This window comes from Dromiciops gliroides, chromosome 6, assembly GCF_019393635.1.
Source record: "Dromiciops gliroides isolate mDroGli1 chromosome 6, mDroGli1.pri, whole genome shotgun sequence".
NCBI classification, from domain to species: Eukaryota; Metazoa; Chordata; class Mammalia; order Microbiotheria; family Microbiotheriidae; genus Dromiciops; species Dromiciops gliroides.
Genome location: NC_057866.1, coordinates 11,320,559 through 11,341,143, shown reverse-complemented (window position 1 = coordinate 11,341,143; position 20,585 = coordinate 11,320,559). Strand labels below are relative to the sequence as shown.

The window sequence follows — 20,585 nt, the reverse complement described above, 5'->3', positions numbered from 1 at the left end:
TAACCTCACCGGCCTCTAAGGGACCAGACCAAAGTCGGGGTACTCCTCTAGGGCCACAGCCTGAGCAGAGCAACAATCGGAACTCGGGGCTGCTTGACTTCCAAGCCACTGGTCAATGCTGCCTCAGCTCTCTTAGTAACCAAATGCTGGTGACTTATTGAGGGCTTAGTAGTAGTGACCTAGTCGAGGTCTTGAAGAGCAAGCCAGAAAGGGGAGAAGGGGTAGGTAGAAGATGCTGGGGGGCTGCCAGACAGAGGTCTGGCCCCTAGCTGCTTCAGGTCTGATCTACATTTCACTGAAGACCTACAGAGACATCATGCGTGTATAGTGGAGGGATTCTCGGAATTTGGCATCATCGAGAGCTGCCTTCAAAGCCCACCTCTGATTGCTGTGTCATTGCTTAACCTTCCTGAATCTCAGGCAAATCTCTGAGATGGTAAATTGTAGATAAGCACCTACTGTGTGTCAGGCTCTGTCCTAAGTGCTGGGAATACAAAAAAAAAAAGCAAAGACACTCCTTCCCTTTAAGAAGCTTATCTCTGACAGAATCACACTGCCATTTTGAAAGTGTTTCTTTTGAGTTTCTCAGATTCTAATTTCAATATCCCCTTCTAATCCATCAACAAGTATTGATTGGGGGGGGCAGCTAGGTGGCACAGTGGATAAAGCCCTGGATTCAGGAGGACCTGAGTTCAAATCTGACCTCAGACACTTGACACTTACTAGCTGTGTGACCCTAGGCAAGTCACTTAACCCTCATTGCCCTCAAAAAACAAAAAAACCCAAACAAGTATTGATTAGGCACTTATTACTATGGGCTAGGAAGGCAAAGATAAAAAACGAAATGGGGATTATGGGGGAGATAACATGTGTATGTATATAAAGTAGACAGAATAAAAAATGAAAATCAACTCAAGGTAGTTATTTATATATGATGAAGTTCAGGAAGGGAAAGTGCCAGCAGTTGTGGAGGGTGGGGAACAGGTAAAATTGTTCAGAAGGTGGTGTTTCAGGTGAGTCTTGAAGGAAGTGAGACATTTGGAGGTGGAGTTGAGAAGGGGATGAATTCTAGGCACGGGGGAGCCAGTACCCGACAGAGATAAGAGGCAGAGCGCATGACAGAGAGAAATCCAGCCTGTGAGAAGTAATGTAAGATGAAGTTGGCCTGGTTGTTGGGGCTTTTAAAAGGCCAAAGGAGGAATTCATTCAGCATCCTAAAGAACCAGGAACCCGTGTCTTGTGGAAAACCATTTTGGCAGCTGTGGGAGTGGACAGAGGACAGAGGTGAGGCAGGGAGGCCAATCGGGAGGTCATCATGATTGTATGTGGTTCGACTAAGGCGATTGGATGATGATGAGAAGGGGAAGGATCTATTTCTAGCGGTGCGGAGGTAGAAGCATGATTTGACAACTTCCTGGGTATGTGGAGTTGAGTGAGGAGTTGAGGGTGATGGAGAAGCTGGGAATCTGGATGACTGGAAGGGTAGGGGGGTGCACCCTCACCAAAAGTAGGGAAAGTCAGTGGAGGGGGTGGTGTTGACTTCTGTTTTGAATATTAAATACTCATCCGCACAGATCTTTGAGCTTCCCGGGGTGAGCTTGCTGGCTAGCTACCAGGAGGGAAAGTCCAGGCATCATATTTATAACAGAAGTTACAATTGTTCTTAGGGTTAGAATCAGAAGAATGCCCCAAGGCATTATCTATATCTTCTGTGGGAGGACAAGAATCCTGACTGAGAGCCTGGAGGGGATCCAAGCCAAACTTGGGAAACGCCCACCACCCCATCCCTGGCCAGTGGTCCTCCCGTGTCTGCTCTAAGGAAGGGGACCCTACTCCCTCCCTCCCGAGGCTGCCCATCCCACAGGTGGGTGGCTCTAATTGTGGGGAAGGTTTTCCTGACCTCCATTCTCAGTCTGTCTTTGCAATCCTGCCCTTGGTTCCTGGATCCATCTGGCATGAACTCAAGGCTCTTTACCCTTCTAATCACCCTCCTTTGCCATCTCTTATCAATGTCCTTTTCAGGTCATGGTGCCCAGCTCTGGTCTGATTCGGATAGAGAAGAGAGGATCTTGGATGAACATTAGAGACTGTTTCGTCCAAACCCTTCATTTTATAGATGAAGAAACTAGGCACAGGCAGGTCAAGTGTCTTGCCCCGGATCAGGGGGCAAGTAACAGTGTTGGGATTTGAACCCAGGTCCCCAAATTCCAGTTCCAGCACATTTTGCACGATACCGAACTGCCTCCAGGTGGGACTTTTACCTCTTTGTTCCTGGAATCTAGGCCTCTCTCTATGGAGCCCAAGATGATCCCATTAGCTTTTTGCCATGTCCTGTTGGTGATTCATACTGTGGAGCTTGCAGTCCACTAAGACCCCTGGGTCTTTTTGTGACCAACTCCAACAGGCTGAGCAGGCACAGAGGCAGGAAAGGGGAGGGACTCTTCTGTGCTAGCAGCTGGGGTGAGAGAGTGCCCCCCATTCGGAATGTCACAGACTCAATGAATTAGCAAAATAAAACATTTCCTTCACTTTCCCATGGAAAACGGTTCACTTACTTGTTGAGGATGGTGGGAGGGCAAGGCAGTCAAGTGGGAAGAGGAGAACTAGGTTTTAGTCCAACTACTGGCTTGCGTGTGAACTTGGGCAAGTCACTACCCCCCTCCCCAGTCTCAGCTTCCTCATCTCTAAAATGGGTTTAATAAGCCCACACTACCTCTCCTACAGGGCAAAGGGTTTTGGAAACCTTAAGATGCTCCTAGACTGGTGAGGTTTTCCTAAGCATCCAGAATTATTCATTTGTGTTAGGCGCTATGTGCTCGGTACATCTTTGTTCTCCTTTCTCACTTGCTAGTTGCATGTTACAGCCTCATCCAGGGAATTCCAACAGGGCAATTAGGAAATATGAGTTAATAACAACATGGTAGGAGCCTAGGGCCACGAGCAAGGCAGCAATTCCTTTCACGTTGTGCTGAGAAGAGCAGCCTTGCCTAGAGTGTCCTCCCTGAGGTGTGGGAGCTACTGCTGGCTACCTTTGCTCCTCTCCTCTCCCACCCCTAAGGCAGCTGGTTGGAGTGGGGGTGGTCCTTGGGGCTGTTTTTTTTTTTTTATTTCAATGCAGCAAACATTTATTTTATTTTTTCCAGTTATATGTTAGGGTAGTTTTCAACATTCATTTTCATAAGATTTAGAGTTCCAAATTTTTCTCCCTCCCTCCTTTCCTTTCCTGCCCCCTCTACAAGACAGCAACCAGGTTATATATGTACAATCCACAAGTGCTCTTTCTGTGGGAGTGGATAGTATGCTTCATCATCAATCCCTTGGGATTGTCTTGGATCATTGTATTGCAGAGAGTAGTCAAGTCATTCACAATAGCTCATCGAACAATGCTGCTGTCACTATGCATAATGTCCTCCCAGTTCTGTTCATTTCACTATACTTCAGTTCATATGAGTCTTTCCAGGTTTTTCGGGGATCATCCTGTTTGTCATTTCCTGTAGCACAAGACCATTCCACTACAATCATATAACACAGCTTTTTCCATCATTCCTCAATTGATGGACATTCCCTTGATTCTCAATTCTTAGCCTCCACCAAGAGTTGCTATAAATATTTTTTGTACAATTTTCCCCCCTTTCCTCTTTTTCAAGATTACTATTGTTAACTGTTTCCCTCCATCCTATTCCCTTCCCCATGATATTTACTCTATTATCTATCTTCTTTCACCCTACAAGAACACATCTACAAGAGAGATTTGCTTTTGTCTGTCCTCTCCCCCAATCTGCCCTCCCTTCTTTTGCCCCTTGGAGCTATTATTTGATGTGTCTGCTGACAGCCACCAGCTAGCAATCCAATTTTCAGTGAACAAGGTAGTGAGATGGAGGTGACTTTCAGAGGGATAGGTGGGGTTACTGACAGAGAGACAGAGTGATATTAACTCATTTATATAGTGCTTTAAGAATGAATAATAATGGGGCAGCTAGGTGTCACAGTGGATAAAGCACCAGTTTTGGATTCAGGATTCAGACACTTGAAACTTACTAGCTGTGTGACCCTGGGCAAGTCACTTAAAACCCAATTGCCCCCCCCCCCAAAATCATTAAAAAAAAAGAATGAATAATAATCATCATAGTATTATACTACTACTAACTGCTGTTTTCAAGTTTTTCAAGTGCAAGAGAGATTAGATTTGATTAAAGCATTTATTAGTTTCTTAAATTACTGCTAAACCCTCCACTAAGCCCTGAAGACCCAAGGAAAAAATGAGACAGTTTCTACTTTCAGGAAGCTTATATTCTAAGGGGTAAAGTGGAAAGGGTAGGAAGCAGGTGGTAGAAAGTCTACCTCAAGCTTGGAGCTGGAGCAGATAGTAGGGTGAGCCAGGAGGCAGCATTTAGAAAAGGCTTCATACATAGCATCTCATGTGAGCTCCACAAGCACTCTATGAAGCAGGCATTCTTACTCCTATTTTACAGAAGGGGAAACTGACTCTGAGAGATTAAGTGACTTGCTTCCAGTCACACAGCTAGGGGTCTGAAGCAACAATCTTCCTGACTCCGAGGCCCTGCCCTCTCCACTGGGCTGCCTAGAACTAGATTCATTTGACTATTTTGTTCAGTTTGACCCCAGAAAGCAGAAGTAGGGTCAATCACAATCACTTCCATTTTTATAGGTCTTTCCTCATCAGAGGGAAGTAATGCAGGGATTATAATTCCCTTTTCACAGATGAGAAAACTGAGGCAGAGTAAGGTAGAACAGATTGCCTGGAACCACCCAACTCTTCAAACCCAAGGCCAGCGCTCTTTCCCCACATGGCCTGGGCAGAAATTTGAGGGTAAGCATATTTCAGCTCCACCGGAGGACAAAGTTCTTATCTGAGCTGTCTCCAGGTGTGAGGAACTTGCCTGGAGAGGCAGCTGAGTTCCCCATCGCTGGAGAGCTTCCAGTGCCCACTTGTCAAGAATGTCGCCAGCTCCGGAGTCACTGAACTCAATTCAAATGTTTCCTCTGGTACATAGTACCTGTGTGCCTCTGGACAAGTCGCTTAACTTTTCTGGGTCTCCATTTTCTCCCCGGTAAAACAAGGATTTGGACTAGGTGACCTCTGAGGTCCCTCGTGGTTCAAGACCTACGAGTCTCTAGGAATTATAGCTGATATTCATAGGAGCGTCTATTTGGAGCTAAGAGGAGTGAAAGGTGATCAAATAACGCACTATTATTATTTTTTTTATTTTTTGCGGGGCAATTGGGGTTAAGCGACTTGCCCAGGGTCACACAGCTAGTAAGTGTTAAGTGTCTGAGGTCGGATTTGAACTCAGGTACTCCTGAATCCAGGACTGGTGCTCTATCCACTGCGCCATCTAGCTGCCCCTTTTTATTTTCAATACCTCAAGTGCCCTCTAATTCCTCCCCTTCATTTAGCCTCAGAGAAAGCTGAAGTCATTTCCCTGTCTTCACACAGGTAGTGGGGGACGGGCGGGATCTGAACCCCGGTCCCGCTCTTTCAGCACTATATAGCCACTGCTTGGGAGCATGTCCCGCACCTGTCCATTTCTTTTTCCTGTGTCCCCGCCTGCCTGCCTCTCCATCCCATTCTTCCCTTCCACGATCCAACAGAGCGCAGTCATAGTAATCGCTATCCCGCTTCTGCGGCGCTTTAAGGTTTACAAAGTGCTTTAAGGTGCAAAGTTCGTGCGGCGGTCAGCGGACCTCCTCCCAACATCTCTGGTCGTGCCCTGGGCCGGCGGAGTGCCGGTGCAGAGCGCAGGCCCTCTGCGGTAAAGCCCCGAAAGACCACGCATGGGTACCACTCCAGGGATGCTGCGAGGAAGTCGCCAGGATGCTGCGAGGCTGGAGAGAGCCCGGGCTCCGGGTGTTTCCGGAAGTAGCCTGGGCCCGCCCTCGGCTGCGGGGGCGGGGCGGAGGGTGTGGCCAGCTCTTAGCACGCCGCTCGGCGCCCGTTCCGGGGTTGCGGGAAAGAGCCCGGGCGGAGTTTGCAAGGGGCGGGGAGGGATGGGCGGAGGAGCCGGGGGGCGTGGCCAGAGGCTGGCCGGGCCCGCCCCGCTCCCCTTCGGCTGTTTCCGGAGCCCTCGGCCGGCACGCGCGCTCCCGCGGCTCCCGCCTTCGGCTGTTTCCGGAGTCCCGCCTCAGCCGGGAGCCCGGCGCCCAGCGCTTCGGCTGTTTCCGGCCGCTGGCGGCGGAAAGAGCCGAAGGCCGGCGGCGGCGGCGGCCATGTTGGGAGCAGCAGGGCCGGCGGCGGCGGCGGCGGCTGCCTGTGAGGCGGGCGCGGAGCGGAACCGCTGAAGGCAGCGGAGGCGCGGCGCGGGCGGCGCGGGCAGCGAGCGGGCCAGGCAGCGGCGCGGCCGAGCGGCGGCCCAGCCCAGCCCGGGCCCGGGCCCGGGGGCCGCCCCGGAGCCGCCCGGAGCCGGCGCGGCCTAGCCCGAGCGGCGCAGCCGCGGGCTGGCGTGAGCGGCCGGCCCGGCCTCCCCGCACCCCTGGCCGGGGCCCATGCGGCCGGGGCCCCCGCGCTGAGCCGCCCGGCGCCCGCGGCCCTTCCTCGCAGCCCCCGGGCCCCCGGCCCCGGCGGCACCATGTCCAGCGCCCGGACCCCCCTGCCCACGCTGAACGAGAGGGACACGGAGCAGCAGGTAGGAGCGCGCCCTCCGGGGCCGCTGCCCCTGCCCCTGCCCACGCCGTGCCGGCCCGGCCTGCCGTCGCCCCCCTGCCCTCCCCTCGGGGAAGGGCTCCCTCTCCTTCCCCGTCGCCCCCTCGCAGCCGCTGCTCCCGGGGCGTCCTCGCCCGCCCGCCCCTGTCATCGCCGCCTGCGCGCCCCCCCTCCGGCCGGCTTCCCGGGGGAGGGGCCCGCCCCCCGGCCTGCCACCCCCGCGCCGGCCCTCCCCGGGGGCCTCGGCGGCCCATTGTGACCCCCGCCGGGCCCCCGCGCCGGCCTTCCCGCTGTCACTTTCTCCGGGCTACCTGTTGCTCAGCCCGCGCCCGGCCCGGGGTCCTCGTGGCTCCCCCGCAGCCCCCGGCAGGTGCCCCACCCCGGGCTCCATCCGCACTCTGGCCGGGCAGAAGGGTCAGCCAGCCCGGCCTCCCTTCTTCCTCTCCTGGCTTCGTGGGGAGGCGCGGCCGGGGCCGGGGCTGGGGGCGGCCAGAGATCCTGGCCGGGGGGTCCCTGCCCCTCTGGCCCCGTCTACACCAGCTTGGAGAGCGTTTGTCCAAGCAGTGCATGCAGAGCTCGGGGTCCAAGAGTTTACAAGCTGCTCCCATCGCCCCCCCCCCCCAGTGTCCAAGTGTCATTTGTCACCTGAACTTGACCCTTTTCTGACACCAGCTCCCGAGAGCTCTCTGTCCCCGCTCCCCCGGGTAGGTGCTGGGGCACCGAGGACCCCTGAATCTTCTCCCCCCCATCACTTCTCCCCATCCTCTGGAAAGCCTCGCCCGTAATGTGTTCGACATTCCCTCTATTTCATCTTCTCTTCCCCATGTCAACTGAGCAGTCAGTAGCTCCGTGGGGTTTCTGTAAGGAATTGTTTCCCTTTGACAATTGAGTCTGTGTTCTCTTTGGGGGTGAGACGGTAGAGAGGGGCGCTGGTTGGATTCTGTTTCAGGGCTGAGGCCTTACTGTACCTAGAGCTCCTGACCTTTGGAAGCCTCTTCTCCAGATCCAGCTCTCCTCCTTTCTCGCTCTGTCTTCCCTCCCTGTATCCAAAAGCCCCCTTTTCTAAGCCCGGTCCAATTCCATCCCCCACTATCTCACAGACCCTGCTTGAAGGGAACTTCAGGCTGCCAACTCTCAAACATCTGGATGTCTACTTTTTGAGAGAGGTCGAGGGGTGGGGATGAGTTTGGCTCAGGGAGGGCTGCCCTCTTGCTGTGTCTGCTGTTGGGGGGGGTTCTTTTTTGGGTCCTTTCCTCCCCAAACAGTAAAGCCACGCTATGCACATAGTGAGCTTTTGGTTGGTGTTTGCAGAGGGAGTGGATCAAGCTCCCTACTCCATTTTATTTTATTGCAGCCAGTTGAAAGCCTGAGTCTGGACTGTGAATCCTTAGCTAGCCCCCCACCTATGGGCTACTCCCATTACTGTGGATCGATGCTTGTTGACAGCCGGTTTTCTTTGGGGTGCTGTGGAAGAGCTGCTCCCACTAAATTAAACCCAGCTCCTATCCTATAGAAGGTCCCTAATTCCGACACCTACAGAGAGGCAGCTCTTGAGCGGGTGACAGGATCCTTTCCCAGAGGAAGCCCATGGGACCTGGAGACCAAGGAGGCAGCAGAGCCAAGAAGGAGAAACCCCCATCTTGTTCTTCCTGCTGCTAAGGAGAGCAGGCCTAAGGTTCTCCCTCCACCCCCAGGAAAGGCTCCCTCTCTATTGCTAGGTTTACATCGCAATTACTTAAACCGGTTCTTCCAGAAATAGGTAAACAAACAATTGGCATCTTCAGGCTTTTTCCTCTTTCTTTCCTTTGCCCTTTTTCCAAGAGCTCTCTGAAAAAAACATGAAAACACCCCCCCCAAAATGCCAAAGAACAAAAATAAACCTTCTGTTGCAGGGAGATTGCCTGCTCCATCAGCCTCTCGTAGTCAGTCTGACTCTGCCTTTGAGGTACTTTTGGTGACAGCTGATTCTGAATTCGTTTCTGTCCGATCTGCTTTGCCCCAGACACAACTTGTCCAGGAGGGGGTTTCTCCAGTGGGGCCTGTCAGTATACCAGTGGTGGAGGTGTCCCACGCTGTGACAGGCAGCCTTTGGGGCTGAGTTTTTTTTGCTTGTTTCTCTTTCAAATGGGACTGCTGGATTGGAGGCTTGGCGGGCATGAAAGCAGTCAACAGAATGACAGCTTGTCTCCTAGCCAGTGGCCACAGTAAGAGGAAAGTGTGGTGAGGCGAGGCTTGCTGTTGGCCAGGGTCTGATGTGAGTGACTCAGATACCCTGAAACCTGCCCTATATTTGGGCCTCTGAACCATCAAGGCTGAGAGAGCAGGTCAGGGCAAAGGGGGACTGATCCCTAGACCCCTGGTCGAGCAGTGGGCACGTTGGAATTGCTCTCAGCCCTCTAGGGAGCCCACAGCATGGCTTGTTCTTTTTCATCAGGCTTTGAAAGCCCTGGAGAAAAGACCAGACCAGGATGGCTCGAGACTCGATATGGATTATGGGGGTCTTGGAGCAGGAGTGGCTGTCATCTCGGGGGTGCTTCCAGTCCGATTTTGGTCGAATGTTGCATTGATTGATCAGTTTTCTCTCTGTGAAATGGGGTTCACAGTAGCTCTGTATGCCCCACTTGGTGATTGTGAGGAAAAGGCCTTTCAAATTCTAAAGCTAAATGAGCTGCTACTGACATTTGAATGACTTCCATGTAGGTAGGTTGTGGGCGCTGTGAGCTGGGCAGTAGGTGGGCTCCGACTGCCAGGAGGATGCTCTTTTGCCTGTGGCCTGAGCCTGGGCTGGTTGGGGCTGTGGCTGCAGTCTCCTAGCCCCCATTAGCTTGGCCTGAGAGCTCAGGCCGGGGGCCTTCAGATCTGGCCACTGCCTTTGTTAGAGGCTGTGGTGGGCTGAGGCAGGCTTGGGCGGTCCTTGGGCAGACAGGCCTTCAGTCACTGCTTCTCTTGACTCCCCGAAGCAGCCAAACTGGAGGGGAGAGCTTGACTTGAGGCCACCCCGGGTGTGGTCTGTTGGTTTATAGTTGACATTCAACTGGCTTCAGGTTAAAGCTGCCCTTTCAGGTTATGACCAAAGATTGGTTGGAAATCTTTTTTTTGGGGGGTGCTGTTGTGAAGTAGGATGGGCCAGGAGACTTTCTGTGAGCCTCAGAGCTTTGCACAGGTAGTTCTCTTGGGAAGTTCAGAACTGGTTCCTCTTTGAACAGAATGACTCCAGCTCTGGACAAGGCCCCATGCCTTCATTAACTCTTTCTCGACCGGGCTTCAGCCATCTGGCCAACATTCCTTTTCTGTTCCTAGGAGTTTTCCTCACTCTGCTCCATTTGTATTGTGTCAACCAGTGTGTGTCTACAGGCCAGTCAAGCCTTGGGCTTTCTGGCCCATGATTGACTGGTTAGGTGGGGGCTGGGGAAATGGACCCCTCTGGTCTTGTCAGTGTTTGGGCTTCCCGTGCACCCATTCATGGAAGGAGTTTGAGCTGCTTGCTCAGCCTGGGGCTCTTTGCCACCTTTAGCAGATCCAAAGGTCTGGGCTGCTCTTCCTTTCCTTGAATCAGCTGCTCTGGGTGTTGGGCTTTTTCTGAATGAACAGACATCTCTCTTCTGGTCTCAAAGCAGCACCTGGCCCAGAGAATAAGGTGGCTGGTAGGGAGGGTTGGATTCCTTGTGAAGCATGGAGGCTTCTAGGCCCAGGTTTCCTGAGGCTTATCTGGTGGCTTCCCACCCATGAAAGACTGGTAGGTGACAGGTGTCTGGGCAGTGACCCCTTGAAGTTAGTACAAGAGTGTCTGATAAAGTCACCAACGTGATAGGTCATCTCTGTCTTCTCTCTCACTTAGAGGAAGCTGGGGGGTTTTAGAGCCTTTACTTCTGAATCTTGAGCCCTCCCCCACCCCCCAAGCCTATTTCTAGCCCCCAACAGAGCTTAGATGAGTCACTGAAGACATCTACCTATTTCTTTGCTACCTGCTCTGAAGAGGACACAGGGCTGGGCCCTGTGACTTTGGCGAGGGAAAGGGTCCCATCTCCCTGTGCCCCTGGCTTGCCACGAGTGGACTTCTCCCATTCCCCCCTCAGCTTTCTGAGTGTTTCCCTAGTGGGCTCCGTGACTTTCCCTTTTTTAGTGACTATCTATAGAGATGGTCTCATCTCCTACTGAATCAGCATCAAGATCAGGGCAGAGTTGAAGTGACTAAAGCAGCCCTCTGGGGCTGCAGTCCAGAACTTTGAGAATCTTAGCAAAGCAGGATGGGTGTGAGCCAGGAAACCTCACTTCTCTTCCCTTTGTTGCCCACCAGCCCAGCCCCTCTGTTGGGGGTATAAATAGGTTGGGCCCCTTTATCTGAATGTCTATTTTTGTCTGGGGTGTTTGATGCTTCTCAGGCCCTGCTGGGAACTCTCTCTACAGATATCTGTCTTCGGGAAGGTTTGGGAAGGGGGTGGTATATGTGCTCTTACTGCCCCCCCCCCACACCTTATTCTGCCCCTTTCATATTATTAATTTTTCCCAGGGGCAGAAATAAAGATTTCCTCCTATGAGCGGACTAATTTTTACCTTATAAAAGCCCAGTAATCACAACGTTGGGGGACACATACCGGCAGCAAGGTGAGCCCCAGAGGGAGAGTCTGTGTTAGTGAAATGGCTGGCTCTGGGCTGCTGCCCTCAACTTAGGGAAGGAAGGTGGAACTGGCCAGGGGCTCCTTTGCAGAACCAGTTAAGCTGGTTTCCAGCAATGCCCTCTTTTCCTCTGCTGACTGGGATGTTGGCAACACAAAGGGCTCAGGCCTCTGGGGCTTTCAGAGGTTCACTGACTTCTGCAAACAGCACCCACCTATAACCCCTCAGTGCTAGGCTGTTCTATCAGAGTTTGGGGTTTCTCTCCCTGAGGGGCCTCTCTGCCTCCTTTTACACACCTTTGCTGAGGCTCTCAAAGCACCGCTCTTCCCTGGGTCAAAGTTTGACTTAGCCAAAGGAAGAGACTTGGCCTGAGGTGGGGTCACCAGCTGCTCAGCTGAATGAAAGGCCCAGGTTCCCTAACTTCTTCTAGCCCATGGCTCTTGGCTGCTGTAATCGGACACTGCTGAATTCTCTTTGGCCTGAGACCTTTGGGTTAGGGCTGCCAGGACAGCGAGTTCAGGCTTGTTGAGAAAAGAGGTGAAGTCTTTTGGAAATTGAAGTAGCATGGCATGGGATGGCATCTTGCACTGGGAGCAGGTGGAGAGAGAAGGAGCCCCCTCCTGGGGCTGCTGCCTCTACCACTGTTGCCACACTTCCTTCTTCCTTACATCTTAGCATGTTGTGAACCTGCTCTTCAGGGAATGGGACAGGGCAGGGTTTGTCAGCTGAGGACTAACCTAGCAGGACTGAAATTAAGGAAGTGCTTGTAGTCCATGGTTGGGAGGGTGGTCTGTCTGTAAGCAGTCCTGCCTGTGTTCTCTGCACTGGAGCATGGGCTGCTGCTCTCTTTGCTCTCCAAGTGATTCTCTAATTACTGCTTCCCCTGAGCACCTTCACACTGGGGTTTTGTTTTGGTAACTGATATCCTGTGTGCAGGGCGGCCCCTGTTTCCTCCACCCTCTTCAGACCGGAGGTTCTGCTGTCTTTCCCTCCACTCTATTGCTTCCCCACTTCTGTTACATGACACCGATGTCCGTTTGTTCTCTGCTGACAGTGTTAATGCCTCTTGTGTCTTGGTACTTTTTACCTTACATCCCATGAGTTTGACCTTTTCTGTTTTCCAATCTCCAAGGAAAGTTGGGGTTGATAAGCTAGCTAGGTTTTGTCCGGTATCCCAAAGCGAGTGAATTAATGACTGGCTTGGGAGGAAAACCCCTAGCCCTGGTCTCCCGGTTTTCTCAGCCCTCCACAGCCCTAGATTGCCTTGCCATTTCTCTGTAAGTTTCCTCGTTGACTGGTGTAAGGGATCCAGTTTGGGAGGGAGTTGGGGGTGTTCAGCTTTTAGGGCAGAGATCTGAACAGTTGTGGCAGCTTGGTTCTGCCACCGAGACTCCATAGGTATTTCATAGTATTTCCAGTATCTTTCTCTCTGATCTCCCTGGGGCTTGCCTTCTTTAGCTGGGAGTAATCTGAACAGCCTTTGTATCTCCCACCCCCAGCCGCCCGGCCCCAGCCAGCTGTCTGAAGGAGAACAGAAGGCTTGTTGGAGAGGTTCGTGCACATCTCCAGGGCATTTATTTTTCTGAGTGTTTCAGGCTTGTGATTTAGAACAGTCCTAAGCTTACTCTTGCACATTTTCATCAAACACCAGAAGACTTCTGCACGCCCCTCAATGAGAATCCCCTTTATTATGTTCTAGCTTCTCAAAAGATCAGTACCATTTAAAGAAGAAAGGCAGGATCTTGTGGCCACAGCATGGCCCTTTGACCTCGTACTGTGCTCCGCATTTAAGGGTGTGAGTGAGGAGCTTGGCAGTGAATACTCACTTCCAGGGTCCGTAGGGCCTTGCTGGGCGGCCTTTCTGTGAATTCAGGATTTGCTTCCTCAGATCACTTCCCTGGGCCTTTGGGAAGCCTGGGAGACATACCACTCTCTGGTTTGGTGACTTTGTGGGGTTTATATCCTGGAAGGAGGACTTCTCCATGGAGTTTATTCTGCTCACCTTTACCCTTTCAAAAAAAAAAAATCAAAAAACAAATGCTCCGAAGAAGAGATGTAGATTGCAGAACCGGGAAATGGGTCCATAGGTGTGGAACATTGCATATAAATGGGATTCCCTCCACTCCTCCATATGTTGATAGGTTTTGCTGACTTTGTTTCTCTTCCTCTTCAGAAAATTTTATTTTGTTATAAGCTGACTCTGGGTGGGGAGGAGAGGGATACAGGAGAAAATTTAGGTGATATAAAAGTAATTATCAGTAAAATCTATTTAAAATATTTTATTAAGACTATTTGTCTTTATATCATAATCATTTTAACCCCCGATCAAACTCTCCTTGTAACAGTGAAAAACATCTAAAATGGTGATTCAATCTGACAGTATAGACAGCAGAGAGACCTGGGGGCCAAACTCCTCTCCCGGCCTCCTGTTTGTTTGGGTTTTTTTGGCAGGACAGTGAGGGTTAAGTGACTTGCCCAGGGTCACACAGCTAGTAAGTGTCAAGTGTCTGAAGTCAGATTTGAACTCGGGTCCTCCTGAATCCATGGCTGGTGCTTTATCCATTTCGTCACCTAGCTGCCCCATAGCGCTGCCTGTTTTTGTTTCATATTTTATTTACTTCATATTTTATTTCGTATTATTATCAAATAATCATTTCAAATGTAAACACACACACACACACAGAGGAGCAGCTAGATAGCTCAGTGGATAAAGCACTAGCCCTGGATTCAGGAGGACCTGAATTCAAGTTTGGACTCAGACACTTGACACTTACTAGCTGTGTGACCCTGGGTAAGTCACTTAACCCTCATTGCCCAGCATAAATACATATGATAAAATGTAAACACCATTCTTAGCTTGTGGACAATATGAAAACAGGTGGTGGGCTGGATTTGGCCATCAGGCTATAATCTGCCTACGCCTTGTATACATATGTCATCGTTTGTACTCCTGGCCCCCAAGCTATGGGCTGGGAAGGGCATATCTTGTTTTCATTACTCATTGCCTTCAGTGATGAGAGTTAAGGACAGTACCCCAGGACAGGCTTGCCTTTTGCTGGGCTCTTTCCTCTGCCATTCCCTTGGGAGAGGCCTGGGAAGAGACTGCCTGGTTGGTTTGGGAGAGCCACGTTTTATGGAAAAGACCTTGGGGGGCAACTAGGTGGTGCAGTGGATAGAGCAACGGCCCTGGATTCAGGAGGACCTGAGTTCAAATCCAGCCTCAGACATTTGATACTTACTAGCTGTGTGACTCTAGGCAAGTCACTTAACCCCAATTGTCTCACCAAAAACAAAAAAGACAAGACCTTGGATTCATCCTCAGATCTGATTGGGACTTTTGTTACAAACTTTGTTTCATATTTCTCTCAGTTTGTCGATTGGGCTTTAGAAAAGCTTATGCTGAGTTGGTGCGAGCTGGGCCGGTTACTTTTCACTGACCTCTGGGCCTGAAGCCGCACTGGGTGTTTCCATTCTGCCGATCCTTAGCATCAGGCTTGTATTTTGGTTAGATTAAAAAGATCCTATGGGCACTGTTGGCTCACTTAGCTTTTCCGAGGGCAGCATTAAAGGGCTTTTTGGCTGGCTTATTGGTCACTCTTACATTTGAAAACTGCAAGACTGGCTCTCTCCTTGAAGAACCTTGGAGCCATTAGCAGCTGGCTGCTGGCATGGCCCAGGCGCTTCAGACCTATCTCTCTGACATTCTGCTTTCCCCTTGCTCACTAATCTCTGTTGATTTTGCCACTGTCTTGTCTTGAAGCCTGCCTGCCTGCCAAAAAATATTACTCACCCAGCACCCCAATTTTGATGCCCCTTTAGGAGGGAGATTTGGGGGTCAGCTTCTAGCAGAGGTGTGAACGTCATCTCTCAGTTTTCATGTCACTTAGAACTAAAAGCAGGTAAGTTATGGAGACACATGTGGAATTGAAAAACCCACTTCTTCCCCCTTGTTTGAGCCTGTGTTCGTGGTGTAGTTTCTAGAGCACTCGCCATTTCGTCCCCTTTCCCAGTATGGCCCCTGGACTGCTTTGGCCTTCCCTTCTCTCTCACTTCGGGTCAGACAGGTGTCTCCACTGAAGCCCCTCCCCCTGCTTAAATCACTCTCTAAATGACAAGATGACTGGTTACTGTGCCTGCACAGTGTCTTCCAGGAGTCCACCTCTGCTCCCCATCATTCCATGTCTGCCCCCACTCTGCCATGTTTCTCTCTGACTTCTACCTTGGTTTGCCTTGGTTTCAACCACTCACCTGTGTAGGACCTGTAAGAAAGCATTGTTTTCTTGCAGCCTCGCTCCTCCTCTTGGTGGAGTCACTGCAGTCCAGACAGTGCCTCAGGCCTTTTCTCTGTGTAGCCTTTGGGGGCCCAGCTCTGCTTTCCAAGACACTGATTGGGAATCATTGCCTGATGGTCTTGGGCTGTATCCCTCGGGAATCAAGGATGCCCCTCCCTCTCATTCTCCTGACTTAGCTGGTGTTTAGTGGCCTCCTGTCCCCAGAACTGAGTAGATATTTGCCCTTGGAGCCCTCTCTAGTCTTGCCCAGGCATTAGAACATTCAGCCAGAGAGGGAGGAATCTTTTGATCGAGGCCTCAGTGTTGAGGGAAGAATATGATCGTTCAGAATTTGGCCCTGCTGCCGTTGACTGGCTCCTGCCCCTCCCATTTTCTTTCTGTCCTTGGCCGGTCCATTTCAAGCTGTAGGGATGGTGTAAATGCAGAGATAACTCCAGCTCTCTTTGGGGACACCTTTGTCTCTTCAGTGATTCCAGAAGTGTCGTGAATCCTGAAGCACGATTTGCCCTGCTGCTTTTGCCCACCTTCCAGGTCCCAGAGAACTGATCTGGTGTCATCAAGGACCTGAACATGGTGCCTTATTAAATGAGCCCCACCCTCAAGCGGGGGGTGGGGGGGTGTCTGCTTAGCCTGGCTGGTCTACAGACAGGACACTTGGCAAGGCTGTTGGGGTTCTCTGCCATTCAAGAGGACCTCTCCCCAAATGGACATTGGGTACTGCTCCAAGCAGTATCTTCAGACCCACAGAAACAGGCCAGCTTCCCCTTGGATTTCCTTCTCAGTGTGGGGCTGTCTGCCACCAGTAGAGAAAGGTGCAGAGTGCTGTACTTTGGGCTGCCAAGAAGGCTGGGAGTTGGTGGTGCCAGGCCTCTGGGTGCCCGTGGTGCTTGCCAGTTTGTCCCTGGGGGGTGCACTGTGGCCGGCCTGCTGATTCTCTTAATCCTGGCGCTTGTGTAATTCACCCCTGTTTCCTGTTTGTACTCATTTGGCCTTTTTTTGCTTCTGTTTTACTTCTCTCTTCTGGAGGCCGGGCTGAGAGTGGTGCTCACTGCCCAGGGCCTTTCTCAGAGCCCAAAAGGTCTCTTCCTTCAGTGGCTTGCACTTACTTATTGATAACGACTGCTACGTGCCTGCTGGCCACTTGAATTCACAGCCTCAGGACTGGCTGCCCTAAGTCTGATTCTGTGGGTTTGGGCAGCAGGTCCTGGTCAAGTTTTGCTTTCCCTTTATGAGAGAAGCTCTGAGGGCCTCCATAGATGGCGGAACTACCTGAACTAAACAGCCATCTCCCCCAGAGGAACCCCCAATTGCTTGGCCTTTCTCTTACTGTAGTACTAGCTCTTCGTTTTGTGGCCACTGAGGCCCAGCTCAGGGCCTAGTTCAAGACTTAGAAAGGCCTTTAGAGCTGGAAGGGCCAGTAGGCATGCGGCCCTCCCTACCCCTACCCCAGTTTAGAGAAGGTGGAACTGAGATCCAGGCATGGTCACAAAACGGTTTGGACTGTATGGCTTCCAGGTCTGCAAGGAGAAGAGATGGGATTTGAACTTGGGTCCTTTGACTTCTGGTACAGTGTACTTTCCCTCTGAGGAAGGACATTTGGTTTCCCCTTTCTGGGCAGATTCCCCAGAAGCAAGGCAGAAGGAGGCAGCCGTTTGAGACCCAGGTGCGCCTTGGGAAAACTGGGCCTCGGCCTCCATGGAGAGCCCTGGGGATGGAGGGGCCTCTCACTGATGGCTTGGGTCCTTGGGGCTTCTACTCTTCTATGTGGTGTGAATTCCCAGAGAGGAGTCTTTACCTTCATTACTGTGATCCAGCTGCTTGTTAATTGATTAGATGACAATCCTTTACATTGATTTTGAACTGTAGGGAATTTCTTTTTCATCGGTAAATTAGGGCTGGGTGAATTTATTTTGGTGGGTGGGAAGGTAAAGCCACGCATAGGGTAAGCCTTCACATCTTAAGTCTCATTTCTTATGTCCCTCGTTGGAAAAGCAGTTAAATGGAGTGGTCTGCTTTCCTTTGCTTGGCCCCCACCCCCACCAGCATCAGACTCCTTTATTTGGTTTGGTTTGATTTTTTTTTTTTCCCTTCCTTCTCTCCCCCACCTCCCACTGCAGAATGGATGAACCCTATTCTGAGATATATTTTTAAAACATTGTTTTAAATCAAACACCCTGCCTTTCTTGAAACCACAGAAACTACTTGGGAAACAACTGATAGGGTGAGCTGCCAACAGTGAGCCAACTCCAGACTGTTCAGCAGCCATCCCTTAATGACAAAATGGCAAACGTGGGGTGTGAGCTTGCGTGATTCTTGGGGAGAAAGGGTTGGTCTTAAAAATGAACCGTTTAGGTGCCCAGTCCCTACTTTCACATTTGGGATGCTTGCCCTCTCCAGATTTCTTGATGTGGCCAGTCTGTTATCAGGAAAGGTTTCCTCATTCTGTGAGGGGAGGAGTGTCCTGAATCCAGAGCAGCTCCTCCTCTTTCCCCCTAGGGAGGGAAGGTGAATGGTGTCTTTTCCCAACCCCACCCCAGCTCTTTGGGGTGTTGGAGCTGAGCTTCGGCTCCCACAGGCGCTCTTCTCTTACCCATACAAACACTTTGGGCACCGTTGCTCCTGTGACTTTGATCTCCAGGTATGGAGCTGAAGGGCTTTAGCTCTGTACATTTTCAGAATTACATATTTGAGCAGTTTTAGCCTCCACACCCTACTCTGATGTCAGGTGCTAGGAGGCCCTGGAAGCCTCTGTGAGCAAACAGATTCTGGACGGGCCCTTTCTCTGGGGAGTTCTGGTTTGCTGAGGGGCCTGAGAACCAGCTTAGCCGAGTCCAGGGAGGCTGGACTTTGGGCAGCAGGGAGCAGGGATGGTTGGAGACCAGATCTTCTGAGTTGCTGAAGACAATCTCCAGCTTCCTTGGAGAGCTGATAGTACTTACTACAGTGGGGGTGTTTTTAATTAAAAATAAAATCCCATTGGCCATGCCAGTCAGGCCCAGATTAAGAGCCTGCTGGGTGGCACACACTGTGCTTATGTGCTGGCTGGGGGGGATCTGACCAGAAAATGAAAGTGCCTCTGACAAAGTAGGTACTTCAGAAGTGTTTGTTGATGGAGACAACACGGACCTGGGGAAGGGCATCCAGAATGAGGTCAAGGCTGAGACAGGCCAGGATGGCTTGGAGGCAGGGAGAGCTCCCTGGGCATGGAGGATTGGCTGGTGTACAGACCCAGAAATAGAAGAGGAAGGGGCGTGTGTGAGGAAAGAGGCAAGAGCAGGTTGTTGGGAGGGTCAGGTGAGGTAATGGATAAAGTGCTTTAGAGGCCTGAAAGCCCTTCCTGTGTGCACATTTGAACCTAGGGGCAATATTGGCTCTGGAGTCTGAGGACAGTGACTGGGTCAGACCTTGTGGAGGGAGAGACTTGAGGCCAGGATACAGGTTTGGAGGCCCCTGCCCTGTGAGCTGATGCCTGTTTGGTGTGTGGGGCCAGGGCACAGGGAAGGGTCGAGGTGGCAAACCTGCAGCACTGGTGTGGCAGAGCAGGCAGAAGGGAAAGTCCTTGGGAAACTCCAGGGAAGAGCAGTACCTCCTCTCTGTGTTCTTCCTGAAGGGCTGAGAGACTGACTGTGTGACCTGTTTGTGTGTGTGATCCATCTGATAGAGGAAAAATGGAAAAGGAGAGGAGAGGGCCAGGGACCCCGCACTGGCCTCGAGGGCAGCCCGGAAGGGAGAGAGCCCTGAGGGCTCTGCCATGGCCTCACCATTGGCACCACCAGAGCTGGGCCAGTGCCTGGGCCCCCGGGCCTCCCCCTGCCTCACCAGAGGGTTGGCATCCAGTGAGATGATATGGACCGAAAGCTTTGCAACCCTTAAAGGCCTATTTACATGTTAGCTATTATTTGCAATTGAAATTGGAGGGAGGAAATGCTGTTAGGGCACCTGGGGCTCCCAAAAGGAAAGACTTCATTTCTTGCCACTGCCACCAAAATGGAGTGGCCGACCACCCTCCCCCGTGCCTTTGTCGACTTTTTTTCTTGCAGCTTCTCACAAGGAAATCAGAATTTCACTCGGAATGTTAATTACCATTCAGTGCCTTTGCAGTCAGCTAGTTGTGGTCTAGGTATAGGTCATTGGTCAGTCATCCCTCTAAAGCATAGAGATTCCTTTGTAACTGCTCTCTCTTGGCTGGTCCACTTCTGCTTTCAATGGAATAATGCCAGGGGATTCTTTGGGGTCTCAGAGCAGGAAGAACCAAACAGACCCTGTTGGACAGATGAGAAAATTGAGAGGGTGAGAGAAGGGACCAACCTCAGATGCTTCAGGGGGTCTGAGTGGCAGGACTGAACTCGAACTCAGCTCCTTAGACCCCAGTGCCCTTCTGCTGTGTGTCCAGGGCTGAGGTGCAGCCTCAGGGAACCTGGGAGAGAGATCCTGAAATGGCAAGCTAGCACAGAGGCTGGGCTGGGCATGAAAGAGGAAGTGAAAATGGGGGCCAGGGTTGGCATCCTGGCCTGGACACTCACTCCTTTGGGTGGGATCTGGGGCTAGGCTGCAGTTTTCTCATTCATGAAATTAGGGCACCCCAGAGGCTCTCTTCACCTCCAAGTCTCTGATCCTGGGAAGCTGCTAACTAGGTTTTCTTTTTTTGGCAGGGCAATGGGGGTGAAGTGACTTGCCCAGGGTCACACAGCTAGTAAGTGTCAAGTGTCTGAGCCTGGCTTTGAACTCAGGTCCTTCTGACTCCAGGGCCGGTGCTCTATCCACTGCGCCACCTAGCGGCCCCCCCCCGTTTTCTTTTACACTTTGTTCCTGGCAGCTTTCTCAAGAGCCTGTGTGCATGACTTCCATTCTCAAGGTATGTGGTAGGCTGGCGATGAGGAAGAAGGGAGGCCGAGTGAGTGCTCCTTGAGCAAGTCTCCCAGAGCTGTTTCTAGACTGATGGACTCCAGTAGGTTTTCTGGCACAGGACACACAGCCTTAGAGTAGGGCTATTCTCCAGGCTCTCAATCCCTGTC

General features: G+C 51.7%; 1 protein-coding gene across 4 annotated transcripts in view; it reads left to right on the top strand.

Annotated features, from left to right (window-relative positions):
• The first annotated feature begins 6,501 nt into the window (after positions 1 to 6,501).
• The window catches only part of MARK2 (microtubule affinity regulating kinase 2), a 58,330-nt gene continuing 44,246 nt past the window's right edge, over positions 6,502 to 20,585 (top strand). For all 4 annotated transcript variants that reach the window (XM_043970560.1, XM_043970559.1, XM_043970556.1 and 1 more), the window contains exon 1: positions 6,502 to 6,644. In XM_043970560.1, the coding sequence (XP_043826495.1) occupies positions 6,588 to 6,644 (57 nt within the window). In that variant the 5' untranslated portion in view covers positions 6,502 to 6,587. The remainder of the gene's footprint in view (positions 6,645 to 20,585) is intronic.